Below are 14,066 nucleotides of genomic sequence, written 5' to 3' on the forward strand. Positions count from 1 at the left end.
ACACACACACAGGTGCTTGCGGGAAAGATAAAGTGTGTAGCAGTGAGGTTAGCTGTGACGGCGCGGTGCATTATTCATTTAGCGGCGAGTACATAACCCAAGCATCCATTCATTATTTATATGAACAGACTCCCACCAACCCCGCTCATATACATATTTTCATTCAATTTAACTCAGCCATTGTATTATTTATTCAACATTTCTATCAAATATATCAAGGCGTGGAAAAAGATGAAGGTTTTAGAAAACATTGCTGACAATTGTATGATTACTTATATGAAATGGAGAAGTTGTTTGTGAAAAATGAAAGGATGCAAACTTTGCCACTTTGGTATTTTGCATTTTTTTCACCATTTTTGCTGTTGTTTTTATGTCCAAATACTTGAACTTTCTTCTGAAATAATTGTCATAAAATTTCCATAATATTCTGACTTTATCCATACATGTTTCTCATGTTATGACTGTTCTACATTCATGTACTATAATGTGAATACAATATATAAAGATAAAGAAATATTTCCTTTTGAATGGATTCATTTTGGTATTTTTTATTTTACCCTATATAGAAATATTTGTGACATTATCCAAATGATACAATATTTATTCGTTTTAAAATTTATTTATTTTAGTATTTTCTTTTTCATATTATCAATTTAAAATATTCGTAATTGCAATATAATTTATTTGTAAACAACTTTTAGTATTTTTAAATTTAGATTCTATTTTAAAAACCTATTTGTAAAACACACATTATTTGTAAAATAAATGTTTGTATTTTTATTTATAGACATGATTTTATCATTTATTTGTTATAATTGATCATATTATTTAATCAAAAAAATAAAAATTCTACAAATAATGTTAAAATAAAAATATTTTTTATTAATTTTATTATAAAGTTAGATATTTTATTCTTTTTCATTGTAAAATTATTAAAACAAATCGTGAAATACAATTTATAAATTTGTAAAATTATACAAATGATTATAAAAAAGTGTGGAATTAATTGTGGAATATATTACATATTTCTAGTAAATTTTCTATTAACTCGACAAATAACACTGGTACATTAATCCATTAATTTTATTTATTGTAAAATATTTGAAAACTTATACATTATTTATATAATTTATTTGTAACTAATTAATTTTAGCATTAAAAAAGTATTTATGTAAAAAAAATGTATGTATGTATGTATGTATACATATATACCACCTAAGTGACAATTTTTCTTATAACATTCAAAGTTTATTCTCGTCAAATCGCAACTTTTTCTCATGACAGCTGTTTAAAATAAATAAATAAATAAATCTCTATTTCAATTATGACTTCCTTACCATCATATTTGGACTTTATTTTCGCAAATAACTTTACCCGCAATTTTTTTTTCAAAAAAACTTGGTTTCTCATATTATTTATGCCTAAAAACTAAAAAAATTCCCTCATAGGATTATATAGCTATAATATTACAGCTTTTTTCTCTTCATATTTTCGCTTTATTCTTGTAAATTAATGATCGATGTTTTCATTTTTGTTGGGTTTTCATGAAAAAAAAAACTCAAGTGTTTTTTTAGAATGTGCTGATGTAATGGAATAACTTCTTTTTAAATTGTAGTTTCATTTAACCAGGAAATTTAATACTAAATTATAATATCTAAAAAAATTAAGAGCAATAAATGATATGTACACTATATAGTATGTGTAGTTTATTGCTATTTTTTTATTTTAGGAATAAAATACACATTTTTTAAATATTACAAAATGATGTATAGTATGTGAAATGTATTGCTTTCTGTGATTCTGTAATTTATTGTGCGATTTTATTTAGTCATATTTTGTGACAGAATATTTGATCGTATGTTGTACAGTATTTGAATAACATAATATTTGAATAATTAATTAGAATTGATTAGAATATTTGATAACAAACTCGAGACGAGGAAGACGAGGTAGAATGGTGCGGGAATATTCCAAAGTAAAAAAACAAACAACAAAACCTTTATTTTTCATCAAAGGTAGGTGACAATATAATAAAACGCTGATGTTAAAATATTTTAAAAATTGCGTTTTAAAAATGACTTTTGGGTAAAAGGGCAGAAACCATAAAAATGTAAGACTTACATGAGAGTACTGTAAAACTGTAAAAAGTCAGTGTACATACTGTAGTTACATCGTCGTGTCTTTTACGTGTCGTCCAGGATTGGGAGCCAAAATGTCTGTGGAGAGATCAACAAGAGGGTGTTAGTATAAGCTAACACAAGGAGGAAGAATAGCTATACACCTCCCATCAATGATTGACAGCTCTATTCAATGAACCACCTCCTATGTGGTCGACAACCGCAGCTGTATTAGCGCCAGGTAGAAAATCCAACCACTTTATCTGGCTCTGTTTATATTCATAAATATTATACAATGTAATATTATATTTAATATGGACACATGTTTTCTTTTTAATGGTTTCATTTTAGTATTTTTATTTATCATTAATCAATCTACATATATTCATAATTCAAAATCAATTCAAAAAAATATGTATTCATGTATCATGTGAATAATACAAATAAAGAAATATTTCCCTTTGAATGGATTCATTTCAGGATTATACAAATGATAAAGAAATTGTGGAGTATAATTCATTGGTAATCAATTTTTTTAGCATTTTTAAATAAAGATTCTATTTTAAAAATATGTATTTGTAAAATACAGTAAACCTCGGATATATCGGATTCAATTGTTCCCACTGGTTTTGTCCGATATAAGCGAAATCCGTTATATGCGTATACCGGAAAATGTCCGTTTTACGCATATATGGGATTTATATCCGGTATATGCGTAAATGGGATTTTATCCATTATAAAAAGGCACTTCCTTGACTATGTTTCCAATGTACCTGGACTGGGCAATGAAAAGAGACGTAAGGTAATGAGAATTTAACTTTATTGGACTCTGAGCATAACAAATTGTTAATTAAGCTAGGCCCTGTTACGCCCGTCAGGCCTACGTTATTTCCAATAGTGAGGTTAAGATCTCATTCACTGCTGTGCTAGTATTATTGACGTCACTCACTTTTATATTTGTCCTAAATCTGGAGCCAGGAGAAAGACAATAGCCAGTGACATCAACAAGATTAGCATAACGATGCGGCCATCCGATATATGCGAGGGAAATTTCATGGAAATGCATTGGAACGGGACTGGAGATTTTGTCCGAAATAGGCGAAATCCGTTATAAAAAATCCGATATATGCAATGAATTTTTATTGGAAATGCATTACAGAAAAATCGGTTCTTTTTTATCTGTCCGTTGTGAGCGAATTTTCGATATATCCGAGTCCGATATATCCGAGGTTTACTGTCCATTACAAATAATTATTTGGGGGAAAAATAATTTCACAATTGAATATACATATTTAGATTTTTAAAATGGTAAAACTCTACAAATAATATTGTGGGATAAAATGTTTGTCATTATTATGTGATTATTATTTATTATTACATTTAAATAAAAAATTACAATTAGATTTAAAAATGTATATATATATATATTAATAAATATTATACAATGTAATATTATATATAATATGGGCATATATTTTCTTTTTAATGGTTTAATTTTAGTATTTTTATTTATCATTAATCAATCTACATACAGTGAAGAAAATAAGTATTTGAACACCCTGCTATTTTGCTATTTCTCCCACTTAGAAATCATGGAGGGGTCTGAAATTTTCATCGTAGGTGCATGTCCACTGTGAGAGAGATAAACTAAAAAGAAAAATCCAGAAATCACAATGCATGATTTTTTTAACAATTTATTTGTGTGATACAGCTGCTAATAAGTATTTGAACACCTGAGAAAATGAATGTTAATATTTGGTACAGTAGCCTTTGTTTGCTATTACAGAGGTCAAACGTTTCCTGTAGTTTTTCACCAGGTTTGCACACACTGCAGGAGGGATCTTGGCCCACTCCTCCACACAGATCTTCTCTAGATCAGTCAGGTTTCTGGGCTGTCGCTGAGAAACACGGAGTTTGAGCTCCCTCCAAAGATTTTCGATTGGGTTCAGGTCTGGAGACTGGCTGGGCCATGCTAGAACCTTGATATGCTTCTTACGGAGCCACTCCTTGGTTTTCCTGGCTGTGTGCTTCGGGTCGTTGTCGTGTTGGAAGACCCAGCCACGACCCATCTTCAATGCTCTGACAGAGGGAAGGAGGTTGTTCCCCAAAATCTCACAATACACGGCCCCAGTCATCCTCTCTTTAATGCAGTGCACTCGTCCTGTCCCATGTGCAGAAAAACACCCCCAAAGCATGATGCTACCACCCCCATGCTTCACAGTAGGGATGGTGTTCTTCGGATTGTACTCTTCATTCTTCTTCCTCCAAACACGCTTATTGGAATTATGACCAAAAAGTTCTATTTTGGTCTCATCTGACCATAAAACTTTCTCCCATGACTCCTCTGTATCATCCAAATGGTCATATGCAAACTTAAGACGGGCCTTGACATGTGCTGGTTTAAGCAGGGGAACCTTTCGTGCCATGCATGATTTCACATCATGACGTCTTAGTGTATTACCTACAGTAACCTTGGAAACGGTGGTCCCAGCTCTTTTCAGGTCATTGACCAAGTCCTGTCGTGTAGTTCTGGGCTGATTCCTCACCTTTCTTAGAATCATTGAGACCCCACGAGGTGATATCTTGCATGGGGCTCCACTCCGATTGAGATTGACCGTCATGTTTAGCTTCTTCCATTTTCTAATGATAGCTCCAACAGTGGACCTTTTTTCACCAAGCTGCTTGGTAATTGCTCCGTAGCCCTTTCCAGCCTTGTGGAGGTGTACAATTTTGTCTCTGGTGTCTTTGGACAGCTCTTTGGTCTTCGCCATGTTACAAGTTAAAGTCTTACTGATTGTATGGGGTGGACAGGTGTCTTTATGCAGCTAACGACCTCAAACAGGTGCATCTGATTCAGGATGATACATGGAGTGCAGGTGGACTTCTAATGGGCAGACTAACAGGTCTTTCAGGGTCAGAATTCTAGATGATACACAGGTGTTCAAATACTTATTTGCAGCTGTATCACACAAATAAATTGTTAAAAAATCATGCATTGTGATTTCTGGATTTTTCTTTTTAGTTTATCTCTCTCACAGTGGACATGCACCTACGATGAAAATTTCAGACCCCTCCATGATTTCTAAGTGGGAGAAATAGCAAAATAGCAGGGTGTTCAAATACTTATTTTCTTCACTGTATATTCATAATTTAAAATCAATTCAAAAAGAAATTACAATTATTTAAAAAATGGTGAAATACAAGTTATTTGTAATTAATTTTAGCATTGTAAAATTTATATTACGTCTAGTTTTAAAACATATTTGTAAAAATACTATATATATATATTCAACAATATATATTGCATTTCTTTGTTAATACATTTATAAACAAACATTTGTAAAATTACACCATTTATAAAAAATTAATTAATTCATTCATTTTCTACCGCTTTTTCCTCACGAGGGTCGCGGGGGTGCTGGAGCCTATCCCAGCTGTCTTTGGGTGTGAGGCGGGGTACACCCTGGACTGGTGGCCAGCCAATCACAGGGCACATATAGACAAACAACCATTCACACTCACATTCATACCTATGGACAATTTGGAGTTGCTAATTAACCTAGCATATTTTTGGAATGTGTTAGTGTTCTTACAAAGAACACTAAACTCATCACACACCAACTTAACACTCAAAAGGTATAATTATGAAACCAGCTCAAGGCAAATATCATTCATTCATTTTTCCTCACGAGGGTCGCGGGGGTGCTGGAGCCTATCCCAGCTGTCTTTTGGGCGAGAGGCGGGGTACACCCTGGACTGGTGGCCAGCCAATCACAGGGCACATATAGACAAACAACCATTCACACTCACATTCATACCTATGGACAATTTGGAGTCGCTAATTAACCTAGCATGTTTTTGGAATGTGGGAGGAAAACCGGAGTACCCGGAGAAAACCCACGCATGCACGGGGAGAACATGCAAACTCCACACAGAGATGGCCGAGGGTGGAATTGAACCCTGGTCTCCTAGCTGTGAGGTCTGCACGCTAACCACTCGACCACCGTGCAGCCCTAAAAACTAAATCCATTAATTCATTCATTAATTTTCTACCGCTTTTTCCTCACGAGGGTCGTGTGGGGGGGGGGGGGGGGTGCTGGAGCCTATCCCAGCTGTCTTTGGGTGAGAGGCGGGGTACACCCTGGACTGGTGGCCAGCCAATCACAGGGCACATATAGACAAACAACCATTCACACTCACATTCATACCTATGGACAATTTGGAGTCGCTAATTAACCTAGCATGTTTTTGGAATGTGGGAGGAAACCGGAGTACCCGGAGAAAACCCACGCATGCACGGGGAGAACATGCAAACTCCACACAGAGATAGCCGAGGGTGGAATCGAACCCTGGTCCTCCTAGCTGTGAGGTCTGCGCGCTAACCACTCGTCCGCCGTGCCGCCCTAAAAACTAAATGTGAAATATAATTTGTTTGCTTCCTCTCACCATGTTGGTGCAGGCGGTGGCAAAGGTCATATATCTGGGGTTAAACTGGATGGTGCTAATGGGCCCTGGATGTTTCCCGTCCAGCACAGCCACCTTCATCCCGCTGTCAGTGTTCCAAACATGGACTCTCCCATCCTCCGAGCCTGAAAGCACGAGGAGAAAGAGAAAGAGAGGTTGTGGTAGAGGTAGAAGAACGCATGAAGTAGAAGGTCTGACCTATCATGACAAACTGGGAGTCCGGGGTGAAGCACGCCTCCAGGGTTAAGCCTCTGCTGTTGTTGTAGCCCTTCACGTGCACAAAAAAACATACTTCAAAACATACCAGTACAAGCATGGCGTGCGGGGGCGGCGGCCTTACGGAGAACGTGTGCATCACATCTCCACTGAAAGCATTGAGGATGCAAATCACCCCCCCGTTGGTGGAGATGAGAATCTGCTTGCCGTCGTTGCTGAACTTGAGTCCGCTCCACACGCAGCTCCGATGCAGCCTCATCTCGAAGGACTTAAACGGACCCTTTGGGCCAAAAACCGAGATCACACTTCAACATGACATCCGACCGAAGCCGTTTTCCGTGGACGCTTTACCTTGTCGAAGGCGCGGACGTCATACAGCTTGATGGTCTGTGACTCCACCCCCACGGCGAAAATGAGCCCGTCTGGATCGAAGGAACAAATGGGTCGGCCCATGGGGGTTGTTAGACCCTGGAACACAAATACTTCATGTATATATACATATATACATATATATACTTCAAATGGTATCTGATGTCGGTTTCAAGTATTTATAGTGGTATAAAAGTGTAAATACAAGCAGCTCATCAAACATGTGGTTAAAGTTATGCTGCTTCCAGATGCTAACTTGCTAATTGGGTAAAATTATTAAGTTCCATTAAATGTTAAATAACTGTTAATAAAGGGTTATAATTTCTCTACCCACCAACTATATGTGGTTTCTTCTTATTTGCTGTTTTATTATTATATTTATTTATTAATTACTGAATTATTTTCTTTATTCTTGATTTGTTTGTTTATTTTTTCATCTTTTTTTGTGTAGAAAAATTAAAATGTGGTTAGCGCGCAGACCTCACAGCTAAGAGACCAGGGTTCAATTCCACCCTCGACCATCTCTGTGTGGAGTTTGCATGCGTGGGTTTTCTCCGGGTACTCCGGTTTCCTCCCACATTCAAAAAAAAAAACATGCTAGGTTAATTAGCGACTCCAAATTGTCCATAGGTATGAATGTGAGTGTGAATGGTTGTTTGTCTATATGTGCCCTGTGATTGGCTGGCCACCAGTCCAGGTGTTTGTATTTTTATTTATATACATGATTTTATCATTTATTTGTTATAATTGATCATATAATTTAATCAAAAAAATACAAATTCTACAAATAACGTTAAAATTAAAATATTTTTCATTCATTTGATTATAAAGTTAGATATTTTATTCTTTTTAATTGAAAAATTATTAAAACAAATCGTGAAATACAATTTATACATTTGTAAAATTATACAAATGATTATAAAAAACTGGACTAAATTGTGGAATACAATACATATTTTTATTAACTTTTTTATAACTCGACAAATAACACTGGTACATTAATCCATTAATTTTATTATGTTAAAATAATGTAAAATATTGTATACATTTTTCCTCACGAGGGTCGCGGGGGGTGCTGGAGCCTATCCCAGCTGTCTTTGGGCGAGAGGCGGGGTACACCCTGGCCTGGTGGCCAGCCAATCACAGGGCACATATATACAAACAACCATTCACACTCACATTCATACCTATGGACAATTTGGAGTCGCTAATTGGAGTCGCCCCCAAAAGACAGCTGGGATAGGCTCCAGCACCCCTGTGACTCTCGTGAGAAAAAGCGGTAGAAAATGAATGAATGAACTAGTTTTTTATAAATGGTATAATTTTACTTTTACTTTAATTTTATTTTAAATGTTTGCTTATAAATGTATTAACAAAGAAATACAATATATATTGTTGAATATATATATATATAGTATTTTACAAATATGTTTTTAAAGTAAATGTAATATAAATTTTACAATGCTAAAATTAATTACAAATAAATTGTATTTCACCATTTTTTAAATAATTGCAATTTTTTTTATTTACAGACAGCTGGGATAGGCTCCAGCACCCCTGCGACCCTCGTGAGGAAAAAGTGGTAGAAAATGAATGAATGAATTTAGTTTTTATAAATGGTATAATTTTACAAATGTTTGTTGTAAAACAACATTTGTTGTCTAAATGTATTAACAAAGAAATACAATATATATTGTTGAATATATATATATATATATATATATATATATATATATATATATAATTTGTATTTTACAAATATGTTTTTAAACTCGACGAAATCTAAATTTTACAATGCTAAAATTAATTACAAATAAATTGTATTTCACCATTTTTTAAATTGTAATTTTAACCAAAACAAAACAAAAAGTGTAGTGTATAGCAGACGCAAAAGCATTGAAGACAGTTTTTTTTTTTTACCTTAATTTTATCACGGTGCTACTCTTCAGAGAAGATGCAACTCGCAAATGGCCACCTTAAATACCCTTTCTCATATGTGCATTTTGAAAAAAAACAAAAAAAAAAAACAACACATTTTGTGTTCCAATAATTAGCGTTAAAGGTATTAAATCATTAAAATCAGGAATCAGGATGGGTTTGCTTTTGTGTTTTCACACCGTATCACTCACCTGAGAGTTTTCAGAGCGCAGATCCCAGATGCGTATGGTCTCATCCAGGGATCCTGATATGAACATGTCTTCCACTGGTGACATGGACAGAGCAATAACTCTGGAAAGCATCATCCATTTTTAAAATGAGGACATTTTAAGTAGCAAAACGTTCTGTTCGTTTTGACCAAAATGATGAAAAATGTGATTAATATTACATCAAACATGGCTCACCTTGCTGTGTGACCTCGGAAATATCTGATGTACTTGTTGTCAGTCAGCGACAGATAGCGGATCGTATCTGGAGGTTTATTAATAACGAGTTAATGGATGAGTTAAACAAAGAAAAGAAGTAAAAATAAATCAAATACATCAAAGAAATTTACAGAATGGCAGGAGTGAATGAAATATGGATAAGTATTTAGTATTTATTGTATAATTTTAAATAATTAATAATACTATAATACTATAATAATAATAATACATTAAATAATGTATTATTTCTTGTATAATTATTGTGATACGTTACCATCCAGTTTATTGGAAGTGTAGATGACGTTCTGAGAATCTCCATGTGTGTATCGGATCAGGTCTGCACCGTACTTCTTGCTGTACAGGGTCTGAACGGGCCTGGTATTCAAAACCACATTCAACACAATCTGATGTCAATACTACAATCAAACAATTTTAAAAAATAAATTAAATTGTCATTTTTTTTAAAGAAAAAAATGCAACATAATTAATATATGCTGTTTTTTTAATGTAATTGTTTTTAAAGAAAAAAACTATTTTACAAGAATTTAATTGTGCTTTTTTTAAAGAAAAAAGTAGTAATATTATAAGAATTAAATCATATTAAATTATTTAAATTATTTGTACAAATTACTGTTTACGCTGTACATTGTTGTTCATATTTGATGTAATATATTTATTCTCCACATTATTATTTATTATTACACGGGAGCCAGGCAACAACATTTCGTTGGCAATTTCACTGCTGTGTTATTGTGCAATGACAATAAAGAAAGTCTATGTCATATTTTTTTTAAAGAAAATATGTAACAGAAAATGAATTTGAAGTGTTTCATTAAAATAAAAAAAATCTGTAATACAATAAGAATTAAATTGTATTTTTAAGGACAATTTTAATATTACAAAAATTCAATTCGGATCCAATTTTTTCCAGATACATGGTATCAGATCGATGGTAAAATTTGCAGTATCGCCCCACCCTGAAAAATTAACTAAACACCATAATAAATACATTATTCAATGGCTCAAAAAAATTTAATTGTAATTTTTTTTAAAGAAAAAAATGCAACATAATTAAAATATGCTGGTTTTTAATGTAATTGTTTTTAAATAAAAAAAAACAATTTTACAAGAATTTAATTGTGCTTTTTTTTAAAGAAAAAAGTAGTAATATTATAAGAATTAAATCATATTACATTATTTAAATTATTTGTACAAATTACTGTTTACGCTGTACATTGTTTTTCATATTTGATGTAATATATTTATTCTCCACATTATTATTTATTATTACATGGGAGCCAGGCAACGACATTTCGTTGGCAATTTCACTGCTGTGTTATTGTGCAATGACAATAAAGAAAGTCTATGTCTATGTCATATTTTTTAAAAGAAAATATGTAACAGAAGATTAATTAAAAAGTGTTTCATTAAAATAAGAATTAAATCATATTAAATTATTTGTACGAATTACTGTTTACGCTGTACATTGTTGTTCATATTTGATGTAATATATTTATTCTCCACATTATTATTTATTATTACATGGGAGCCAGGCAACAACATTTCGTTGGCAATTTCACTGCTGTGTTATTGTGCAATGACAATGTCATATTTTTCTAAAAAAGAAAATATGTAACAGAAGATGAATTTAAAAAGTGTTTCATTAAAATAAAAAAATTCTGTAATACAATAAGAATTAAATTGTATTTTTAAGGACAATTTTAATATTACAAAAATTCAATTCTGATTCAAATTTTTCCAGAAAAAAAAGAATTAAATGGTACCATTATTGAGGAAAAATTGTACAATAACGCCTTGGTTAATAGTGAGTCAATGAGAATAAAACTGTCATAACGTTACGTAGCGTTTGAATAAACCTGACATTATAGTATAAATAAAATGAAATCTGACAGATTATATGATCAAAATATGGTTACAGAAAATACCGTTGATACTCATGAGCAACAAATTAAAGGCAAAATCATTAAAAGTACTGAATATTCTAACATAAACAGCATTGATATCAGTATCACTATTGGCAACGCTGTCCCTGATTTACATGGTATCGGATCGATGGTAAAATTTGCAGTATCGCCCCACCCCGACAAATGAACTAAGCACCATAATAAATACATTATTCAATGGCTCAGTCACACTCTGTGTAGTTTTTTTGATTCATATCTAAGAAGTAGACATTACCAGTGCTTACTTACTTTCCTCGGACGATGTCATACAACACAATACGGTCGTCGTCGCTGCTTGAGATAGCATTTTCGCCATTAGGACTGTAGTCTAAACAATTGACTCTATCCGAGTTTTCTCGATAAGTCCTCGCCACCCTGAAGCTCCTTAACGCGCTGTCCGTGAGCTTCATGTTTGACAATGTCAGTGTATATACAATTAAAATATATTTACATGCTTCTTTGTCTTATTTGGTCCATTGTTTCGATATACGGTCGAACAAAACATTCATTTTGGAATGCATCTATCCGTCAAGGATGTATCCCTCCAAAAATGTGCTTTAGCTATAGTACGTTTGATTTGGTTAAAGCTATGTCGAGAAAAGGCGGGGCCCTTTCGATCAATGGAAGCTTTGGTTGACCATATGCACAACGGGCTTTCGGTGTTTTCAAAACAAGCCAACCAAAAAATCCCAGCGAATGACATCACAAAACAGGAAGTTAATGGAATTCAACTAATTTGAAGGTCATAAATGCTCTCGATCAGTACAAGTAAATGATTTTCCTCCTTTGTATAACATCAATTAAATAGAATTGTATATATAATTTAAAAAAATATCACATTTTCTATGTCATGTATTTCAGACGTTAATATTTTATTACTGTGTAAATGTCAAATTCTCTGTGCAAGATGGAGAAACTGCAATTTACTACATCATTTAAAGTGATTTTTCTCTCTCTCTTTAAAAAATACAAATAAGACAAAGGGAGGCTATGTCTGGATATTATTGGATAGATTTCCTATACCGTATTTTAGTGTTCAATTAAAAGAGCAGTTCTGGCTTCTGTCTTTTTTTCTAATGCACAAATAATTTACAATTAGTTACGAAAAATATCGCACAAGGCGATGTTACGGCTGTTTTAATCACTTTACGACAAAATAAACATTTATTCCGGAAGGAATTACCCGGAAGTAGCTAAATGCCATGCTAGCATGTGTCCCGTGTTAAGGTTGTTTACTTGCCATCCTGTGCGGTTTAAAGTGACACAATGAACAGCTAGAGAACAACTTTAGTGGCGGTCAACCGGAGCGCCGGTTTGAAAGCCCACATATCGCTCGTAAAAAAGTAAAAACACGGACAAATTGTCGCCGGTGTTCGGCAGGCTATGTCTGGATATTATTGGATAGATTTCTTATACCGTATTTTAGTGTTCAATTAAAAGAGCAGTTCTGGCTTCTGTCTTTCTTTTTCTAATGCACAAGTAATTTCCGAGTAAAAAAGTATAAAATATCGCACAAGGCGACGTTACGACTGTTTTAATCACTTTACGACAAAATTAACATGTATTCTGGAAGGAATGACCCGGAAGTAGCTAAATGCCATGCTAGCATGTGTCCCATGTTAAGGTTGTTTACTTTACTTCCTGTGCGGTTTAAAGTGACACAATGAACAGCCGGAGAACAACTTTAGTGGCGGTCAACTGGAGCTCCGGTTTGAAAGCCCACATATCGCTCGTAAAAAAGTAAAAACACGGACAAATTGTCGCCGGTGTTCGGCAGGCTATGTCTGGATATTATTGGATAGATTTCTTATACCGTATTTTAGTGTTCAATTAAAAGAGCAGTTCTGGCTTCTGTCTTTCTTTTTCTAATGCACAAGTAATTTCAGAGTAAAAAAGTATAAAATATCGCACAAGGCGACGTTACGACTGTTTTAATCACTTTACGACAAAATTACCATGTATTCTGGAAGGAATGACCCGGAAGTAGCTAAATGCCATGCTAGCATGTGTCCCGTGTTAAGGTTGTTTACTTGCCATCCTGTGCGGTTTAAAGTGACACAATGAACAGCTGGAGAAAAACTTTAGTGGCGGTCAATTGGAGCTCCGGTTTGAAAGCCCACATATCGCTCGTAAAAAAGTAAAAACACGGACAAATTGTCGCCGGTGTTCGGCAGGCTATGTCTGGATATTATTGGATAGATTTCTTATACCGTATTTTAGTGTTCAATTAAAAGAGAAGTTCTGGCTTCTGTCTTTCTTTTTCTAATGCACAAGTAATTTTTAGTAAAAAAAAAAAAGTAAAATATCGCACAAGACGATGTTACGACTGTTTTAATCACTTTACGACAAAATAAACATGTATTCTGGAAGGGATGACCCGGAAGTAGCTAAATGCCATGCTAGCATGTGTCCCATGTTAAGGTTGTTTACTTTACTTCCTTTGCGGTTTAAAGTGACACAATGAACAGCTGGAGAACAACTTTAGTGGCTGTTAACTGGAGCTCCGGTTTGAACGTCCACATATCGCTCGTAAAAACACGGACAAATTATCGTCGGTGTTCGACAGGCTATGT

The 14,066-nt window shown here is 33.8% G+C and overlaps 1 protein-coding gene across 2 annotated transcripts; it reads right to left on the minus strand.

Annotated features, from left to right (window-relative positions):
* Positions 1–1,835: 1,835 nt before the first annotated feature.
* LOC131106098 (WD repeat-containing protein 82-like) lies at positions 1,836–12,123 on the minus strand. Of its 2 annotated transcripts, none has more exons than XM_058054868.1 (9): positions 11,945–12,123; positions 9,804–9,904; positions 9,509–9,575; positions 9,296–9,395; positions 7,149–7,265; positions 6,922–7,077; positions 6,780–6,849; positions 6,564–6,706; positions 1,836–2,216 (listed from the first exon to the last, which is right to left on the minus strand). In XM_058054868.1, exons 1-9 carry the CDS (start codon positions 11,968–11,970, stop codon positions 2,184–2,186), a joined length of 813 nt encoding a protein of 270 aa, XP_057910851.1. In that variant the 5' UTR covers positions 11,971–12,123; the 3' UTR covers positions 1,836–2,183. The 2 variants fall into 2 exon arrangements, with proteins under 2 accessions (XP_057910851.1, XP_057910850.1); XM_058054867.1 differs by having other exon boundaries at positions 1,847–2,216; positions 11,743–12,096.
* Between the last annotated feature and the right edge of the window lie 1,943 nt (positions 12,124–14,066).

The sequence above is a fragment of the Doryrhamphus excisus genome, chromosome 18 (genome assembly GCF_030265055.1).
Source record: "Doryrhamphus excisus isolate RoL2022-K1 chromosome 18, RoL_Dexc_1.0, whole genome shotgun sequence".
Classification (NCBI taxonomy): domain Eukaryota; kingdom Metazoa; phylum Chordata; class Actinopteri; order Syngnathiformes; family Syngnathidae; genus Doryrhamphus; species Doryrhamphus excisus.

Bases quoted from the DNA above. Each gene is read 5' to 3' on its own strand.
- LOC131106098 (XM_058054867.1), bottom strand. From the start codon at position 11,903: ATGAAGCTCACGGACAGCGCGTTAAGGAGCTTCAGGGTGGCGAGGACT. The intron at 9,905-11,742 runs GTAAGTAAGCAC...TTTGAATACCAG, and splicing joins TATGACATCGTCCGAGGAAA to GCCCGTTCAGACCCTGTACA. The intron at 7,266-9,295 runs GTGAGTGATACG...TTTGTGTTCCAG, and splicing joins TGCGCTCTGAAAACTCTCAG to GGTCTAACAACCCCCATGGG.